Below are 19,924 nucleotides of genomic sequence, written 5' to 3'. Positions count from 1 at the left end.
CTTCCTGCGTCTCCTTTACACAGGCACTGAGCTGGGCAACAGGGAATCTTCTCTGGTCCTCACATCACCCTGCGAGGCAGCCAGGGCTCTCCCTGCTGTGTAGACAAAGTAAGTGGGGCTCGGTTCCAAGCTCCTGCCAGCCGGTGCTGGAGATGGAGATTGTTTGACTTCAAAGCCACGCTCCTCTGATTTCAGCACAAGTTCAACCACCTACCACATGTGCAAGAACGCAGAAGCCTCTGAAAATCCGAACTCAGCAACACTGATGAGGGCTCATGACATGCCAGGCACACTCCCAGGCAGGAGTGACAGAGCAGTGAACCAAAAGCCCTACCCCTGGAGAAGCTGATGCTTTGAGATGTCCACCCAGTTTCCTCCTCTGAAAATGAGGCTCCTTGGCCCTGCCACAAGCCTGAACCCCAGGACCTGGCCCAGAGCCAGGCACACATTCTCATTCTCACTTGCTGAGTGTGGAGTGTTGAGATTCGTCCAGTCCAGGGCAGCATCCTGAGCCAGAACATAAGCAGCCACACTGCAAGTTACCTTCCTGGGAGTGTGATGATAGTTAAGATGCTGGTAACATCTGAATTCTGGATTTTCTCTGCAAGACTTACTCGGGACAATACATTCTTGGATTGGTGTCTGGCTTCCTGATGGGATCATGACCTGGTAGAATCACTGGTGCCGCTCAACTCTGATGCTTACTTAATTGATCCACAAATGGTTGTCGTGGCTCTGGAGGGACCAAATGAATGGGGAGCCTGCCTGGGCTGGTGGCACCATTGTCCATTTCGTTTGAACATACAGAGGGCTTCCCGTGGAGGCTAGGAATCAAGAAGAATCCTGATCTGGATTCAGGGGAATGAGGCGGGAGTGCTCTGAGGATGCCGGAGCGAGTGATTAACACAAGGCAGGTGCTGGAGGTGAGCAGGGCCCCTGCACCATGCACTTCCGTGGAGCCTGGCTGAGGTCCTGCCACGGGGTGTGCTGCATAGGGCTGGGGCACAAGGGAGAATGAGACCTCATCCCTGCCCCTGGGGACATGGGACTCCCGGGTGTGAGAAAATTCAACCACACAAATTAAAACGACTACCAGAAATTCTGTCTGATGTGCTTCTTCCAACCTCACCAACAGGTTCATGATAGCCTTGTCTTCTGCCTGACACAGCTGTGTTTGAAAGGGGGCCTCTCTGTTGGGGAAGGGGGCCCATGTGACCACCCTTCATGGGGCCCAGGTGGAGAAAGCCTGGTGTGGCCCCCTCACATTCCTGCACGAGGCATCAGAAACTGTGCCTCTCTCCCTTTGGCGGCCAGCCCTGTGCTACTTCCAGCAGAACTTGCCTGGCAGGTGCCGAGTTCCTACCCTGTCCATGCCACCGGGAACTGGGGTTGGGGGGGACTCATACTCCTTCCTAAAGGGAGGCTTCAGAGCCAGGCTGGACCCAGGACACATGCGTGGAGGAGTTGCAGTGTTGCCACAGCCAATCAGGACTTGGGAGAAAGTTCGAACAGCAAAAGAATAACTCTGTAGCATGCTCAGTGAGAGCGAATCTTAGCAGTCTGTGCAACCTCACTGCCAACCTTCTGTGATGATGTGACTTTCATTCTGTTGCTTTTATCACTATAGCTGGCTTTAAGGAGGCGATCCATATTAGTGCAGATACTGGGGCAGTGCTAGGACCTGTGTAGACACAGATGCTCTAGAGGAAGCAGACACCACCCATGCCAAGGACCCTGGGCTTCCCCCAGGAGGGCAGCCAGCTCACCAAGTTCAAAGGCTGAGGAGAAGTGGATGCGTCAGGTCTGCCTGGTTCCTGATGGATCACCACGTGACGACGCCTGTAGGCCCTGCTGGGTGGCCTGGAATAATACTCTTTCTGCCTCAGCGTGGCACAGGGGGCCCAGCAGCCCCTGCCCCCTGGCCTGTCACCAAGGCCCCCCGAAAGTCGTTACCCCTCACGACTTGCCACAGTGCCACCCACCTACAGGACAGCAGGTAGTGAATTTTGCATTGGCAAGTAGAGAGTGAGTGAAATTCAAGGGAAATAGTTAAAATCGCTGAAATTCCATCAAGAAGACTTAGCTTTTCTTGCCATCAAGAGCAAGGGTAAATAACAGTAATGCTAATACCTTAATAATTTACTTAATTTATTTACAATTATCTTGGAGCCCTTTCCTGAAAAGGAAACTTCCCCATTCTTTATCATATTTATTAAAAATACATGGACACCATTATATTTACAATAAAAAGCAAGATAAATTGAAGTAACACTGTTGGCAGTGAATATAAACATGATGTTCATAAAAGATTACAAACATTTTGATGTACTTTGCCGTAAGTCCCTTTGGTTGAAAACTACATTCTTCAATTCTCTATTGGAACAAAAACCATCTTCAAGTTATTTAACATATAACTGAATGACTTTTGAGATCATATATTTCCACACAAAGTGAGGAAAGATTTCATTGGCTCTCTGCTTGCTAGAATGCGACAAAATAATTACTCTGTACTGAATAAGGGTGTGTTTTGTTAAAAAAATTCCATTATTTCCATGGTAATAAAGTAGAAAGATTTTATATGGGTTTCTACTATGCCTTTTAAAAATTATATTTCTGCACTGAGCGTTATTTTTACACTCACTGAAGAAACTGAAATTGCACTTTAAGATTTAAGGAAATGTTAAACGGGAACGATTTTCTAAAAACAAGGTGATACTCTACACTTTGCACATGGCACTTTGAATGTAAAATGTTTTTCTAGAAGTGAAGAAGGGGTATTTGCTGGGAAGAGAAATCCAGATGATGTTTTTCCAGTTTGTGGGAATCTCATGAGTGTGCTGCCGTTTAGGTCTTCTCTCTCTCTCTCTTTTTTTTCCTGTTTTGCTTTTTCACCAACCCACTGGGTAGCATTTTTTGCTTCGATGCCTTGTTCCTCTTTTGTGTCATCTAGGCCAGTGCTTCTCATCTTGAAAGGGGGTGTGATGGCTTCCAGGCGCATGGGACCAACTCCTTGCTCCCGTCTGAAAAGACACACGTCGCCTTCCCTTCCCGGAAGCTTGCAGGCCTCTGTGCCTCCTGGGCTGGTTCTCAAGCCCAGGACGGTGCCAGGAGGATGACCCCCAGGCCTGCTGCACAGCAAGACTCCTGGGCTCACCCACCATGGAGCCCTGGGGTGGGCTGGTCTGCACAGCAGCAGCCTGGGACCCGCACTTGAAGAAGCACTGTCTGATTTGAGTGGTGCTTAACGAAGCAGTATAAGGAAGGAGCAAGGACGGGGGGGAGGACTCGTGGTCAAGCCACACAGCAGGGGCAGGAAGCCCGCGGCCCTTGCTGTGAGAAGAGCTCAGATCATTTTCACGTGCTGCTGTGACAGGCAGAGGAGGCATAAGAATAATAGGAGTTTTGGAAGACAGATTTGATGGCATACCCAATAGAAGAAATGGATTATGAGTAGGTGTAAAATTGTCATCTTTACTCTCTGTGTGCTTTCAGTCTATGCAAGGTCTTAGGCAACGTCTTAACTACAATTCCAGTTTTTCTCTCTCCGAGAATGGATTGCTTTGGCTAGGGATTACTCGCGGTGAACTTGCTTTGCGGGGAGAGTTGCCGACTGTCTTAATTACATTTTGGTAATCTCCTTTTAATTACTTACCTCCTGTGCCTCCCCCAGAGGAAAAGGATGGGTGGTATCATATTTAATGAGCTTAAGGATGATGCATTCACTACTCCTATTATTTGTTACTTCTTTTCCCTTCTATTAGAAAAACACAGCAACCCGGGGTTAAACTGGAGAAGTTCATGATGAATGCGGTCGGGGGTTCCTCCCCAGCTGCCTTCCCCTGCAACCGCCCCGGAGGAGGCTGGCCGGCTCCCTCGCTCACGAGTCCTCAGCGATTCTTCTTTATTCAGACAAAGGGACCTAAACTCTGCAAGCAAGGTTGCAGGACCCAGGTGGTCTGTCTCTGCCACCATCTCCTGCTCCCTGCAACTAAACAGGACAAAAGAAAACTCACACCTACTCTGTCATTCACTATGAACAGAACTGCTTGCTCTGTGGTCACCCCCCTCCTCCTGCCACATCATGTTCCTTGCAGTTTTGTGCTGCCCTTCCAGCCCAGAAATCGTTTGCTCAAGGATTTACTCATCCTCCTGGTAAATGCACGCTGTTCCGATTTGTCTGAGCTCAGGTGTTAGCTTCTTGGCCAGGTGCATCGTCCTAGGCCAATTTAGGGGGTTGATCCCATTGAATTCCCGGAAAACAGATCACACACTGATGGGACAGGGCAGGAGGTGGCCGGTGCAGGGACGCATGCCGCAGGGACAGTGCCACCTCTGCATCCACGGTTCCCAGCCCACCGTGACCAATCCCTGTCTCCAAGCACATTTCTCCTCTTCACTCTTGCTGCAATTTTCTCACTAGGATGTTGAGCAGGTGCTTCTGGAGGTGAAGGCGACTCTTTGCCAAGAGAACTGGGCAGAACTAACCAATGTTGGGGGAGGCAAGCTGACAGTACATAAAGCTTTAGGAATGTTCTCTCCTTGGTCCAGCAATTCTAGGATCAGCAGAGGCTCCTTGCGACTTGTGCATGAGGACACTCAGGCCACGCTGAGGGGGGACAGCAGACGTGGAGCTTCAAGCCCGGTCTTCTCCACTTGCAGGTCCTTTAGGGGTATTTTGTTATGGCTCCTGAGCAGCCTAAGACAGTCCCCATGTCACTCAGAGTCAAAGCCAAAGTCTTTACAAGGACTCTAAGCCTAGGGCCGCCTGGCTCCTTCACTCCCTGGCCCCATCTCCTTAGACCTCTCCTTCATCTGCCCCCAAACCAGTTGGCCCCTTCCTGCGGGTGCCATCACACTAGCGGTGCCGGCCAGTCCCTCACCCGATGTCACTGCTCACTCCCTCCCCTCCCCATTGCTTGGATGTCACCCCTCGTCAGGCCCTCCCTTCTGCTCTGCTCCATTTTTCTCCCAGCTGCTGCTGGAACCTGACATGTGACTGAGTCACTCACTCCTGCTCTGTCTCCCTCACTAGAATGGGGCTTCTGGAGGCAGGGACTGCATCTGTTTAGTTTGCTGCTAAACCTGGCACCCAGCTCAGTGCCTGGTACACATTGGCCATAGGAAACACGTGTCATGAGAGAGTGAATGAACCCACACGATGGAATGGTGCATGCTAGATGGAATTCATGCTTTAGAGGAAAATGAAGACCCCAGAGAACGCCAGTGCTACCACAGGAGGCGAAAAGGCAGAAGAGAACAGGCCAGGGGACCCTGGAGGAGAGGCCAGCAGAGCTGGAAGAGGAGAGCAGGATCCCTGATCTGTCACATCAGCACATCAGTGAATAATGCCTGAGACTGATCATTTAGGAAATGGCAGCGTAAGAATATTACTGAGAGACAGGAACATATGCAGCTGAAGAAACAGCAAAAAAACAAAATAAAAATAAAAGTGATTGCTCTTGAGGAGCAGGACTGGAAGTTAAATGGGTAAGTCAAGTGATCTCTGTTTTTAAGTGTTTTGCAACAATTCAATTTTATTTCTATATGGGCGTATGTTACTTTGATACAAATGAAAAATGTTTGTTAAAAAAAAGACTTGCAAGAGTTCAGAACACAACCCCCAAACTCAGCAGCATACATGGTCTGTCCTCAACCCTACTCCTAAAGGACATTTGTATACTAAAAAGGGGCCAAGTGCAGTGGCTCACGCCTGTAATCCCAGCACTTTGGGAGGCCGAGGCTGGTGGATCACCTGAGGTCAGGAGTTCAAGACCAGCCTGACCAACATGGAGAAACTCCATCTCTACTGAAAATACAAAAATTAGCCAGGCATGGTGGTGCATGCCTGTAATCCCAGCTACACAGGTGGCTGAGGCAGGAGAATCGCTTGAACCCGGGAGGCGGAGGTTGTGGTGAGCCAAGATCGCGCCATTGCTCTCCAGTCTGGGTAGCAAGAGTGGGAGTCTGTCTCAAAAAAGAAAAAAAAAAAGGGCTGGGCGCAAACATGCCGAAGTATTAACACTAGTTGTCCCAAGGGGTGATTTTAATTATTTTCTTCAACTGTATCAGCATATTCCAAACAGTATATAATGGACATAAACAATTTCTATGAATGTTAGCTTAAATCATATGAAATTGTCAACATTCAACCATTTATGACTTTAAAAATGGTAATTTCATATAATCCAACCCAATAGAACAGAATTATTTAAAAAATATATAAGGGGCTGCTTTTAAGGTCAATAAAACGACTCCTACCCCTTGACTCCAGTTATTTTATTTCTTGGATCTTTCCTAAGGAACGAATCCAAAATGTGGATGCAGATTTACATACAAAGTGTTCACTGTAAATAACAGAGGCAAAAGCTGGAGGAAAACATCCTAAATGCTTAAAAATAAGGGCGTGGGTGGAATGTGATATAGACCTTTTAGCTGATGTTTGGGAAACCTTTAAGTGACATGGTACAATTTAACATTAAGGGAAAAAAAGCAGGATACATGAATATATATATATATACACACGCTGTCATCTCCACTCTGTTAAAAAAAATGCATTAGAAATAGGAAAAAAGAAAAAAAGATCTCTAAGGCAGGATGGTGCTTAGAAAGAACACCAGCTCTGAAGGCGAACCCTCTGGCTTGCCACTCTTTGCTGAGCTCAGGTGGCTATTTGACTTCTGGGAGCCCGTCTACTCCGCCTTCCCCAACGGGCAAGACAGTGAGACGAGAAGGTACACGTGAAGGGCCCAGAGCTCAGTAGGTGCTCACTAAACGGTGGCCAAGGTTGTTCTTGTCATCATCCCCATCATCATGGGGTCTAGATTACTGCTATCCTTTTTTACATATATTTTTTGCATTGTCCCCGATGTCTCTCGTGAATATGTATTCCTTTTAAAATGACACACACACACACACACACACACACGCACACACACGCACACAATCATAAAAATAGCAAGGGTCACTATAAAACAAGAGCAAAGACAAGCCACAGACCAGCGGAAGGTATTTGCAACCCACATGCCAACCAAGGGCTGAAAGCCTTTCAGGTCATTTGTAGACGACGAGACCTGAATAGCTGACAGCCCATGGAAGTGTTTGACCTGACTAATGATCAGATGGCAGAAGTTAAAACATTTAACAAAACCAAGGGACAGCAGGGATGTGTAGTGTCAGGTACTCTCCTGTACCATGGGTGAGGCTGTACACTGGCACAGTCACTTAGAAGAACGCTGGCCGTTTCTGGGAAGTTGAACATGGACCCGCCCTCCCATCAGCAATTCCAGGCAGAGGAGCTCCAGTGTGTGCACACAAGGAGACAGGCACGGAAGGGGGACTGGTGCTTTGCTTGTAATGAAGGAAACTGAGAACAAGCTGCACGTTCGTTAACTGGAGGGTGACGACTGAATGGCACAATCGTATATTCAGTTAATAGACTGGATTTTTTTTTGTTTTTGTTTTGAGGCAGAGTCTTGCTCTGTTGCCCAGGCTGGAATGCAGTGGTGCAATCTTGGCTCACTGCAACCTCCGCCTCCTGGGTTCAAGTGATTCTCCAGTCTCTGCCTCCTGAGTAGCTGGGATTACAGGTACCCACCACCACACCCAGCTATTTTTTTTTGTATTTTCAGTAGAGACAGGGTTTCACCATGTGGCCAGGCTGGTTTCAAACTCCTGACCTCAGGTGATCTGCCCACCTCGGCCTCCCAAAGTACTGGGATTACAGGCATAAGCCACCGACTTTTTATAGCAGCTTAAATGCATCAACTAAAGCCAATATATTAACATGGATAAATCTTAAATACATTACTATAAGCAAGAAAAAATAAGTGCAGATACAACATTCAATATCATATCACTTATATAAAGCTTAAAAATATGCAACACAATAGTGTATTTTGTTCAGAAACATCCATCCAAATGGCAAAAATGAAAAAAAATCACAAAAACCACAGTGTTTAGGCACCTGGAGTCAGGCTTACAAATCAGCCCCACCACTCACTAGCTGTGGATAATACTTTATGTCTCTGTGCTAAGGCCTCGTCTCTCAACTGGGGATATTAATAGCTTGTATCTCACAGTGACCTCAACATGATTATACATGTTAATATATAGAAAACGGACTAGAAACAGTGGCAGGTACACAGAAGACATGCTAGAGTGTTTGCTGCTATGATTCACCTCAAACCTGAAAAATGTTCGTGCTGTTTGCTTTAGTAATCTCATTCCCCAGACCATCTTCTGGGGTCTACGACTCCTTAGAACTCTAAAACAACCAAAGAAAACAAGCTCCCAGACTTCTTTGAAAAATCAAATAAAAAAAAAATAAAATAAATAAAAATGTCCAACAAAGTAAAGGATGCATATTCACCTTCTAATAGTCTGTAGAATTTAGACCAGTGTTTCATTTAGAATGAGCTAATTACATGAGGTGATTGCCAATTTATCTGATATGGTTCTAATCAATTATCCATTTTGTAGAAACTACTTTTAGCTCATTTTCAAAGAGATGCTTATGTGCTGCAGACGTTCTTACCTCCTCAAGGAAACAGCTAAAGTTCTGGAGAAAATATTTCCAATTTATATAGGGGGTTAGATGAATTCTTAGTTTCCTCAAAAAATAATGATACTGATTGTCCGTTAGTTTGTGACAGAAATCCTTAAGAACTTGTCCAAATTCTGTAGACTTTACAAATCCTGTATCCTCTTTATCCAATGCAGAAAATGCCTAAAAAGAAAGAAAAGAAAAAAAGATGGCAAATGCTACTGTCAAATGAATACTTCTAAAACACTTTCCTTAAGTACCGTTTCTGCTGAATGCAAATGAAGCCTAGTGTATAAAAACACCTTGTAAATTCTAAATTACTAAATAAATGCACCATTATTGAAGGACTGAGACAAGTACAATATGAACGCAGTACAGGAGCTTATGAGTTCTAGAGGAAATTCGCCGTACTTGCTCCTATTTGGATGTGAGGAGGAAGGAGAATAAAGAGGAATCCTGGCCCGAAGCACCCATAACCGTCCTGATGGAAGCCTCACCCCTGCTCCCAGGATCCCTGTTTTACAGAACAGAGCAGAGAGTAACTTGCTCAAGCTCTCTTGGCCCTTACATTCTACTTCCTTTAAGTATTAATTAGTTGTAACAGGAGGCTCAGGGGAGACCTCACCGCATCGCATCGGGGCAGGGGTCTCAAGGCAGTAGTCTGACTGTGGGAGCAGCTGGGAGGAGGGATCAGGGGACCACCCTGACCTCACCACTGTCCTTCACAGCAAGGCTTGTGCACAGCTGCTGTCCTTTCCTGAGTCTCAGCCAGAGCCCGAGTGACCTCGCATCATGAGAAGCTACCCCAGGCCTGTGCTGGAGCAGAGGGAGCACACATTGTGAATCCTACAGTAGAGGAGTTAAACTGAAAAAGTGCAAAAATGTGCTATAAAAAGAAAGCACATTTTTTTTTCCATCTGTCGAAATAAAATCATTGATTTTTATTGCACTGGGAAATCTGCATCCAGGGGTAGATTAAAATCTTTTTTTAAAGGAAGAATTTAGAGTGCCTGCAAACCCCACACCCTTCTGATTAATTCTCATTTGGGGCTAATTAGGCACACCCCATTGGCCTAACAGGGTGATGGCATATGTGTAATCAAATTAACCTTAAAATGTCAGATGCTTCACATTGTCATGTAGTCCGTGGTAACACAAGGTAGCTGTGTACAGTGGGAAGTCCCCTAGCCAGGAGTTGTTCTGGAAACCTGGGCTCTGCTGCCCACCAGAAGTCCTGAACCTCTCTAAACTTTAGCTTCTTCACTGTAAAGATGGACTTAACTCAGAGGGCAGGTGTAAGTTTTCCTAAGTTTACTGGAAAATGCCCCCATCCAGGTACCTGGCCCCTGGGGATCTCAAATGTTAAGGAGAACGATCATAAGAATGAACACAGCCAATTGTGCCGCAGGGGCAGCGACAGCAGCAGGCTCGAGAGTGAAGTGGAGCCTCGTGTGTCGCTCAGCTGGCTGGGCCGCCCCTCCTCACCCCTTCCCTCCCTACTAATCCCTCATACCGGGACTCCGGAGCCCACCTTGCTTCTCTACACCAAGGAAATTGGGATGTGATTTACAAAAAAAAAAAAAGCTTAAAATAGATCTCAGGAGTGGAGAGTGAGTGATTCCCACCTCCAAGAGTTTGATACCCTAAAAGGGTCACTAGCCTTGATTTCTTCAAAAGTCAAGACACCAAGGTCGATCCTCAAAAGAAGTCATGGGCAGTAGACAGCACATCTCAAGCAAAGATCTTCAGGACTTTAATTCTTCAAACCACCTGGACTGGAAAAGGGCTGGGACAAATCCATTTCCCCTTCCTTCTCATGTTCCGGGCTCTGCTCCATAGTCCCTGTGTGACCCTGGGCAGGTTTATTCATGCTGAACCTCAGTTTCCCCTCCTATAGAGTGGAATCACGAGCCCCACCTTGCAAGGTTATGATCAAAGAGAAAAAGACTCATGAACTCTCATTAGGGCTTGTGGCCCCCAGCGCCCCGGGAAGCCCTCTAGAATGTGTGGAGCCAGGACTCTATGATGTTAGAAGTGATGTTCACTATGGGGATTGAGAGGTGTTGACTGGATCTTGCAGTCTGGGTTGCTGTGGCTGTTTGGGCTCTGGATGCCAGCTTCCCACAGGATGGTTCCGATGTGCTGCCTTGTTCATCTCCGACGCCTGCCCTCTGCAGACAGCATCTTCCCTTCTTGAGGCTGACACATGGGGAAACTCACCTGGGAGCACCACCTCACCAGGAGGCTGGTTCCAAACACAATATCCAAGGACACCAGCACAGTCCACAGCATCATTACTCCGCACACAAGCATCATTCCCTACACGCAGGCATCATTCCTTACACGCAGGCATCATTCTGTTCATGCAGGCATCACTCCGTTCACGCAGGCATCATTCCCTACATGCAGGCATCATTCCCTACATGCAAGCATCATTCCACACACACAGGCATCATTCCGTACACTGTCTAAAGCACCATGCAGATGGAAGCTGCAGAATGTCAGCCTACTCAGGTTGCTCCCGGAGGACTTCACAATGAAGTCTCTGTGCCACAGCCCGGCCCAGTTCAACCTCTTCAAGGCCACCTTGAGTCCTTCATCTCTGTGGGCCCAGTGCTTGGCTGCGCTGAGAGCTCCCAGGATGTGCTGAGCCCACTCTTGCCCTAGGGCCTCTATTTTCTATCTTTTTTGCCCAGAGTCCCATGACCTCACCCCAGAGTCAGCATTTCTAAATGCTGAGCACTCCCAACCTGGAGAGCACATGCTGGGGTGGAAGAGTGGACACACATTTACTCACATAAAAGCTCTGCTCGTGGTTAACTAGACACCCCAAGGAGAATGAACAGAGATGGGAGGGGTTTCAGGGTGGGGCTGAGAGGTGTTTTCATGAATCAGGATGAGTTTTCACAATAAAGCACTTTCAGCCTGTCATACCATGGACAAAGCCAGCTGGGAGGACTCAACTACTTCCTGGATCTTCCTCACAACCTCCTGTGGATTCAGCGTTGCAAAATTGATTGGCATGCTCTCTTCCTTTTCCTTGGGCTGAGCTCCTGTTGACTTGCTGTTCTCCACTGCTCTCAGGAAGTCGAGGTAATTGATGGAATTATCATGCCGGCTGACTCCCCAGCTTGTCCCAAAAGGAAGAAAAGAACATATTCATTTTAAAAGCCACCCTACTGCTTATTCATTCAACAAACAGTTGCTGAGCACAGAGCAACGTGGGGAAAATGAATAATTTTAAGACACCATTCCCCGCCCTGTAGGTGCAGACATGGTAGTTAGCTCTGCTATCAGGCAGGCACACACATTCTGCAATATAAGGACTCAGGGTGATGAGAGGTGACAGTGCAGTTCACTGACGGCCGGGGGCCACAGCTGCCCGGCCTGAAGACCTGAGGCATGAAGGGATAGCAGGGTTGGTGGCTTTGCAGAAGACGAAGGGAGATGCCTGCTGAGAATCTGGCCCTATGATGGGGGCACATGAAAGTATGCTGGCAGGGATGTGACATCCGCAGAGCAGCATCATGGGAAGATAAATCTGACAGCACCTCAAAGACAGTCTGGAAGTGAGACTGTGGGGTGGTGGCAGTGGCGGGAGAGTAGCAGTCTGGATGGGAGGCTCCTGGGGTCACGGAGGCCTTAACTAAGAAGGGCCTGGACTTAGAAATGGCAATGGGATTTGAAAGAGAGGAAACATGTCAAAGACAGTGAAAAGAAGAAGAGGAAATGAGTAAGAAATATATTAAATTCTCTTTCAGGAGTGGTTGAAATGAAGTTGTCAAGCTGAAAGCAGTCAAAAGATATTTTGCAAAACCTATCTAGCTGAGGATTTTCTCAAATAAAAATTCCACCTGCATCGATGGCTCAGCAAGGACATCCCTGTGGAAACAGAGGCTCCTTCATCCCCTTGACTCTGACACAGAAGAAATTACCTAAGTTCTGGAAGACTAAATTGTGAGGTAAAATCCAAAAGTCTCAGGGAACATATAGTATATCTATTAAAGATGCAAAATAATTCAAAATAAAGTTTAATTGCATTCAAAGTTCACATTTCTACAACTTAAATTCCTGGGGAATTGCTGGCACTTAAACACCTAAACTTTCTCTCAGCAGGATTGGGCTCAAGTGTCAACGTAGAAGAGCTTGGAACGCTGGTAAGCTGGAGAGAGAAGTTTCCAGTGATTCAGATATCTGCTTCTAAAGAAGACGAGCCAAGAGCTGAGCTTTTCCAACCCACAGCTGCAGAGCCGCCTTGCACAGGCCCTGCATCGGGTCGGCTTGCATGATGGCGACATCGAGGAAAAGGACAATCAACACTATTTCATCAGCGGGAGAAATTGCCAACGTGGTATTAAAATGTAGTAATAAAATCATATGCATATGCTAATCTCAGTAGTATTTAGAAAAGTCTATTTTGGATCTAGAAAAGAATAATCTACATATAATTACAAATAACAGAGATGTTTATCATCAAGAGGTCTTTGAGAAGAAACAAGCAACTGTGCAATGGATCCTTATTAAGGTTTCAATGCATAAAAAAGTTGATCACCCCCATTGAAAGGTGGGCTTCAGATATCCCACAGTCCTTTTGTTGTTGTTTATAAAAGTATCAAGCCTATGTTTTAACAAGAATCTCTTATAATCATTTAGTTAATTTATCTGCTATTTTTCCATGATTTATTCATTGAATGCATATGAATTCTTGTTCAGCTGGAAATAGATTCAGCGAGAGGAGATCCCGTTTAAGGAAGAAAAAAACATATAGGCATTTGAGGATGAAATGGTCCTTCCTTTCTATATACACACACACACAGACACAGACACACACACACACATACATACACACAGGCATTGGACTTCTCATAGTTCAAACACAATAGATCAATGTTTTCAAACTTTTAAGGGAATAATTTTCTTCTTAAGATTCTATGCTCAGACAATCCAGCAATGTGTGCGAAGAAGAATTTTAAAAGTTTAGTTCAATAAGAACTCAGAAAATTTACTTCCTGTCCACCCTTTCTTATGAGATTACTTCAGGAAGTACTCCAGCAAAAGAAGAATGTAAATCAAGAAATACAGAGATGTGGGATATAGGAGACAGGGGATCCAACCTAGGCAATAGTGAAGGCAGCACAGGATGCTCTTTGGATCACAGAACTAGAGCAGGAAAATGGTGGGGGCAGGGGTAGGTTCTCAAATAGAGATGCCCAAAAACTCAAGAAAGGAGAAAGTGGAATAGAATGCTGGGGAAACCTAAAGGTCAAAAATAATGACCTTTATCTGAGCCCTGTTCTATAAAAAAGTGATGGTTAAATAAATCACCCCAACCTTAATGTCCCTGGATAAGTCTACTGCAAAGAATTACCTTTTCCCCATATGACTTAGAAAAGATTCATAGACACCCCAAGGCTTACCTCTGATAGCAAGGACATACACCCTCCAAATTCCCAGTCTCAGTCTCATAAATTATTAGCTGAACTGTTTGTTCCCACTGACTAATCTGGACAAAATATCTGCTAACTGACCACAGTTTAGTTAAGCTACTCTCCTTTCTCCAGAACCTTGAACTTGGACCCACCTCAGCCTAAGCCAGCAACAGAATGTGGAATAGCCCCTCCCTAATAGCTCCTCGAGGACTCTGACCACAGGAAAGATGTTTCTTGCTCAGCTGTCTGGTCACACCATCTATTTGTCTTACTTCCCATGCTTGGTTCTTTCTATCCTTGTTTACTCTTCCCTATTAAACAAAAGCCCTCTTCTGCTTGCTCTTTGAGATGCTTACAGATTTCATGGTTGGGGCATTCTCTCTATTGTAATAGTCTTCCTCTCCCTGCTGCAATAGTCTTTTCAGATAAAGGCTCTTTTACCTAAATATGGATTTGTCTTTATTTGACAAGATAAAACAAAGGCAAATATCATAAAGAAAATAAAGAATAAATTAAACTCCAGGAAATAACCTATCCAATAAAATCATAGTATAGATATGAAACAAATTTAAAATATTGCAATGGTCTATTTGTGTCCCCCCAAAATTCATATGTTAAAATGTTAACTCCTAAGGTAATGACCTTTTAGCAGGTGAGTCCTTTGGGAGGTGATTAGTTCATGAAAACAGAGCCCTCATGAATGAGATTAGTGCCTTTATGAAAGAGGCCCCAGAGAGACCTTTGTCCCTTCTGCCACATGAGGTTACAGTGAAAAGACAGACATCTATAGATCCAGGACATTTTCAGCAGACACTAAATCCGCTGGTACCTCAATACTGGACTTCCTAGCCTCCAGAACTGTGAGAAATGAATTTCTGTTGTTTATAAGCCACCCAATTTATATTTTTTTTATGGCAGCCCAAAGGGACTGAGACAAATGTGAAATGATTTTCGGCAATTGGTGTGATCTACAAGAGAATCTATTTGATACTAAGGCTAGAGGCTCAGGGATAGTACAACTGGAAAACAAGCTAGTTTTCTTTCATTATCTGACACCAAACAATATTTACATAGTTATAATAAAATGGTATTTAATAGTTTTCAAGTTTTAGAATCAACCTATGAACCAAGCAGGAAGGAACTAGTTGTGGCTGCGGGACAGAAGGTTAAATTTAACTACCTAACCAAAGGAAAAATCAGTGTAGCTGCCGAAAGCTGGACGTGGAAGGAGTGGGGAAAGTGGCAGAGAGAGGAGGAGAAGAATTGAGGTCATGGGGCAAAATGTCACCCTGAAACCTGGAGACACAGGCACATGCAGAGAATCACAGCTGGGGCCTGTTTTCCTGGAGCAAAAGCCTTTGGAGTCACAGGCTGGCAGGAATACTTACATGGTAATCGTGGCAAATTGGTAGAAACTGAGTGTGGACTAGTGTAAGAGTAAGAAATTCTGGGGGCCCAGTCTTAGGTACCTCCGCACCCCCACCACCACTTTCATGGGCTTTAACTTCAGGAGTCTCACTAGCTTCTCAGAGTGAAGATCTGAGAAAGATCCCCTCAGGGTTCTGGCAGGGGAAGGGGAAGAGCAATCCTGGTGAAATATGTCCCGAGCCTTCTCTATAACTACTTTCCAAGGGAAAAGACTTTCTGAGAGCCTTATCTTAGCTTTGGGGGAAGAACAACCAGCCAACTCCAGCCCCCTCTAGCATTCCTGTTTCACCTAAGCAGAAAAAAACTCAATAAATATTTCTAAAGGTTGCAGCCCATGGACTCAGCCCACTAAAAGACAGAAATGTAATCATAAAACTATAGAATGTTTTCCCTCCCCAATATTTTACCACCACATCAACCCAGCTCTAGTGAAATAATAATGGATTACAACTGAAAGAACTGCAAAACACACAGTCTATTTAAGAAGGAGCTCCTAAGGAAACCCATGAAAACAGGCGAGGAGAAAACAAGGATGCTGGAGAAAATTACAGCCTTTGCACCAATAGCTACAGCAAACATTAAACACATCCTAACTCCCAGCCAAATGAACATAAAATCTCTAAAGGCCTATATACCTCAGTTCCTGTCTGGCTTTTAACAACAACAAAAATTACAATGCATATAAAGAAAAGGCACAGTATGAAGAAACCAAGCAAGCTGCAAAAGCAGACTCATATATGACACGTATTTTGAAATTATCAGATAGGGAATTTAAAATAACTATGGTTAATATGTAAAGTGTTCTTATGGAAAAAGTAAACAACATGCAAGAACAAGTGGGCAATGTAATCAGAGATGGAAACTCTAAGAAAGAATTAAAAGAAAATGCCAGAAATTAAAACAAAACAAAACAAAACAAAACAAAAAAAACACTCTAACAGGAACGAAGAATGGCTTTGATGGGCTCATCAGTAGACTGCACATGGTTGAGGAGAGAATTAGTGAGTTTGAAGTATGTCAGTAGAAACCTCTCAAACTGAAATGCAAAGAAAAAAAAAAGGATGGGAAGGGGTGGACAGGGCAATATATCCAAAGACTGGGGGAAAATTTCAAAATGTCTAACACTTGCACCATTGGAATACCAGAAAGAGAAAGAGAAATAAGCAAAGAAACAAAAGAACAAACAAAAGCAAAAACAAAACAAAAAGAAAAACCCACTTTAATTAATAATGGTAGAAACATTCCCCAAATTAAAGGCAGACAGCAAATCACAGATCCAGGAAGTTCAAAGAACACCAAGCAGGATAAATCCCCCCAAATCTATACCTAAACATACTATATTCAAACTGGGGAAAACTAAAGACAAAGAGAAAATCTTGAAAGACGCCAGAAAATCTTAGGAAAATACCCTTATCTATAGAGGAACAAAGATAATGAATTATAGTACATCAGGCTTCTTGCCAGAAATCATGCAAGCAAGAGGAGAGTGGACTGAAATGTTTGAAGTGTTGAAATATTTCAACAGCTTAAACCTAGAATGCTAAATCCAGTATTCTCTGTCAGAAATAAAGGAGAAATAAAGCCTTTCTCAGACAAACAAAACTGAGAGACTTCATGACCAGCAGCCCTACCCTTCAAGAAATGTAAAAAGGCATTCTTCAGACAGAAGGAAAATCATACAGATCTACATCAAGAAAAGAAGGGTGTCAGAGAAGGAATAAGTGATGGTAAAATAACATCTTTTATTTTCTCACTCTGAGTTGATCAATGGAGTAATAATAACCACCATGTGTTGGGTGATTGAAGCACACGGGTAAATGAAACCAGCCATGTTATCAGGCACAGAAGGGAGAAATCGGAAATACCCTTTTATAAGTTTTCTGTACTTCCCACTAAGTTGTATTGTGTTACTTAAAGGTGGGCTTAGGCTAGCTCTAAATGTATACTGCAAACTCTTGAGCAACCACTGATTTTTTTTTTTTTTTGGTGGCATGGTCTTGCTTTTTTTGCCCAGGCTGGAGTACAATGGTGCAATCGTAGCTCACTGCAGCCTTGAATTCCTGGGCTCAAGGGATAAAAAATGTTTTAAAGAGGAAAGGGGCTGGACGCGGTGGCTCACGCCTGTAATCCCAGCACTTTGGGAAGCCAAGGCGGGCGGATCACGAGGTCAGGAGATTGAGACCATTCTGGCTAACACGGTGAAAACCCGTCTCTACTAAAAATACAAAAAATTAGCTGGGTGTGGTGGCGGCTGCCTGTAGTCCCAGCTACTCGGGAGGCTGAGGCAGGAAAATGGCATGAACCTGGGAGGCGGAGTTTGCAGTGAGCCGAGATCGCGCCACTGCACTCCAACCTGGGCGACAGAGTGAGACTCCATCTCAAAAAAAAAAAAAAAAAAAAAAAAAGAGGAAAGGGGTGCTGATATTCTCCCCCTTACAAAGTAAGGGACATAAGAGTCATGCATTCTGTCAGCACAGCAAAATTATATAGACAGAAATAGGAGTCAGAGGAGGCAATTAGCTCAAGTTGTTTCAGGGTAAAAGTGCATGAGAATAAGACTTCCAGTCAAATACAGTGGCTTGAACACACATATCTAGTTCTGTTACCACTCAAAACTCTTCTAAAATGACAGAAAAGGGAGTTTTAAAAGGTATAAAACAGTGGTTTTCAAGGTGGGGTGCAAGAGTCCAGCAGCATCAGCATCACCTGAGCCCTTGTTATGAATGCACATTCTCGGGCCCCACTGAATCAGAAACTTTGGGGGAGGGACCCAACAATCTTGAGTTTTAACGAGCCCTTGCAATGATTCCAATGCTTGGAGTTTGCGGACCGCTGGCATAAACTCCTAAGGACTAGGAGTATGTGGAAGAAGAAAACAGCTGCTGGAGAATCTACAGGTAATGGGAATAGATGTATCCGCATCCAAGAAATTACTTTATAAAACAAACAGAGGGAATGTGGAAGAGAGAAGATCTGATATGCCCTGCAAATACCCTCAGAGGCTCTGGAACTGATGATGCCAGGTATATCTAGAAGAGGAGCTCAAGGAGGAGTTAAAATAGGGTTGATTAAAAGACTGGGAAGCAAGCAGACCCCAGACCTCTCGTCAGACTTCACGTGTCTGGGTGCCTGTCCCTCCCAACCCTAATGGGAGAATATACCTAGAGGTATATTCTCTGGAGATGCTGTTTCTGAGCAGGAGGGCATCTGTCTGAGTCCAAGGTAGGGAGGGTTCTTAATGAAAAGGGGAGGATTAATAAAAAGTATATACACTGACTGTTAATATATAATATAAATAAAAGTATATACTGTTAGTTTCCTATGGCTTTGTAACAAAATAGTACATATCTGGTGGCTTAAAGGAATGCACATTGATTCTCCTACACTTCTGGACACCAGAATCTAAAATGAGTTCCCTGTTGTTGGCAGGACTGTACTCTCCCTGGAGATTCCAGGAGAGAATCTGTTCTTTGCCTCTTCCAGCTTCTGGGGGCAGCTGGCAGCCCCTGGCTTGCGGCCACATCACTCCACTCTTTGCCTCCCTGGTCACATGTCCTTCTCTTTGTCTGTTTCAAATCTCCCTCTGCCTCCCTCTTACAAGCACACCTGTGATGGCATTGAGGGCCCATCCAGATAACCCAGGCTCATCTTCCCTTCTCCAGGTCCTTAGCTTAGTTGCATCTATAAAGATCCTTTTTCCAAAAAAGGTAATGTCCACAGATTCCAGGAATCAGGACCTGTATATCTTTGGGAGGCATGATTCAGCTTACCACAGCGACTGCTGAAATACCCAGCCTTCTGTGCCCAGTCAGTTCCTAGTGTTGACAGCAGAAGACCAAAGAGTCTTCTCTCATTGGGTTGCCCAACTAGCAAACAAATAAACAAATCATCACACCAAATCTACAGGGATACATAGTTGAATTAGAATTTCAGATAAACAACAAAATTTTTAGTATAACTCAAATATTACATGAGACATACTTATATTTAAAAATTATTGTCTATCTGAAGTCCTAATTTAACTGACCATCCTATATTTTATCTGGCAAGTCTATTCTCTGGCAAATCTGAAAAGGCCAAACAAAAAGTTTTAAAGATACTGACACTGGGGGCCCCTCAAGAAAACTTCAAGTCAGATTACCATACAGTTCAATTCAAAGTCAGCAAGCTCCACCTATCTGTGTAGAACTTCTAATCTGCAACTCAGTACCCTGTCCTCCACTCTTAGTATGGACATATTTTTGAAGAAAATATCCAACATGAATAATAGATTTAAAAAGCAACACTGAGGAGAGACTTATCTGCTAAAGAAAACTTTTTTAAAAAGCCTATTGTTAATACCTTCAGAGAAATGAGACAGTGCATCCATGAAACAAGAGCAGGATGTTATAAAAAAGGAACACACAGAGAACTAAAATGAGCTCTAGTAATTAGAAATATAAGTATGGCAGCAGAAACAAAAATCTCAAAGAAGGACTGGGAGCTAAAATTGAGGAAATATCCCAGAAGGTAAAGCAGAAAGAAA

General features: G+C 44.5%; 1 protein-coding gene across 7 annotated transcripts in view; it reads right to left on the bottom strand.

Annotated features, from left to right (window-relative positions):
* Positions 1-19,924, bottom strand: part of EFCAB6 (EF-hand calcium binding domain 6) — a 306,691-nt gene that overhangs the window by 42,214 nt on the left and 244,553 nt on the right. For all 7 annotated transcript variants that reach the window (XM_003905667.4, XM_031656221.1, XM_021921653.2 and 4 more), the window contains 2 exons: positions 11,477-11,672; positions 8,534-8,725 (listed from right to left, as the gene is read on the bottom strand). In XM_003905667.4, the coding sequence (XP_003905716.2) occupies positions 8,534-8,725; positions 11,477-11,672 (388 nt within the window). The remainder of the gene's footprint in view (positions 1-8,533; positions 8,726-11,476; positions 11,673-19,924) is intronic.

This window comes from Papio anubis, chromosome 16, assembly GCF_008728515.1.
Source record: "Papio anubis isolate 15944 chromosome 16, Panubis1.0, whole genome shotgun sequence".
NCBI lineage: Eukaryota > Metazoa > Chordata > Mammalia > Primates > Cercopithecidae > Papio > Papio anubis.
This window is presented reverse-complemented; position numbering and strand designations above follow the sequence as displayed.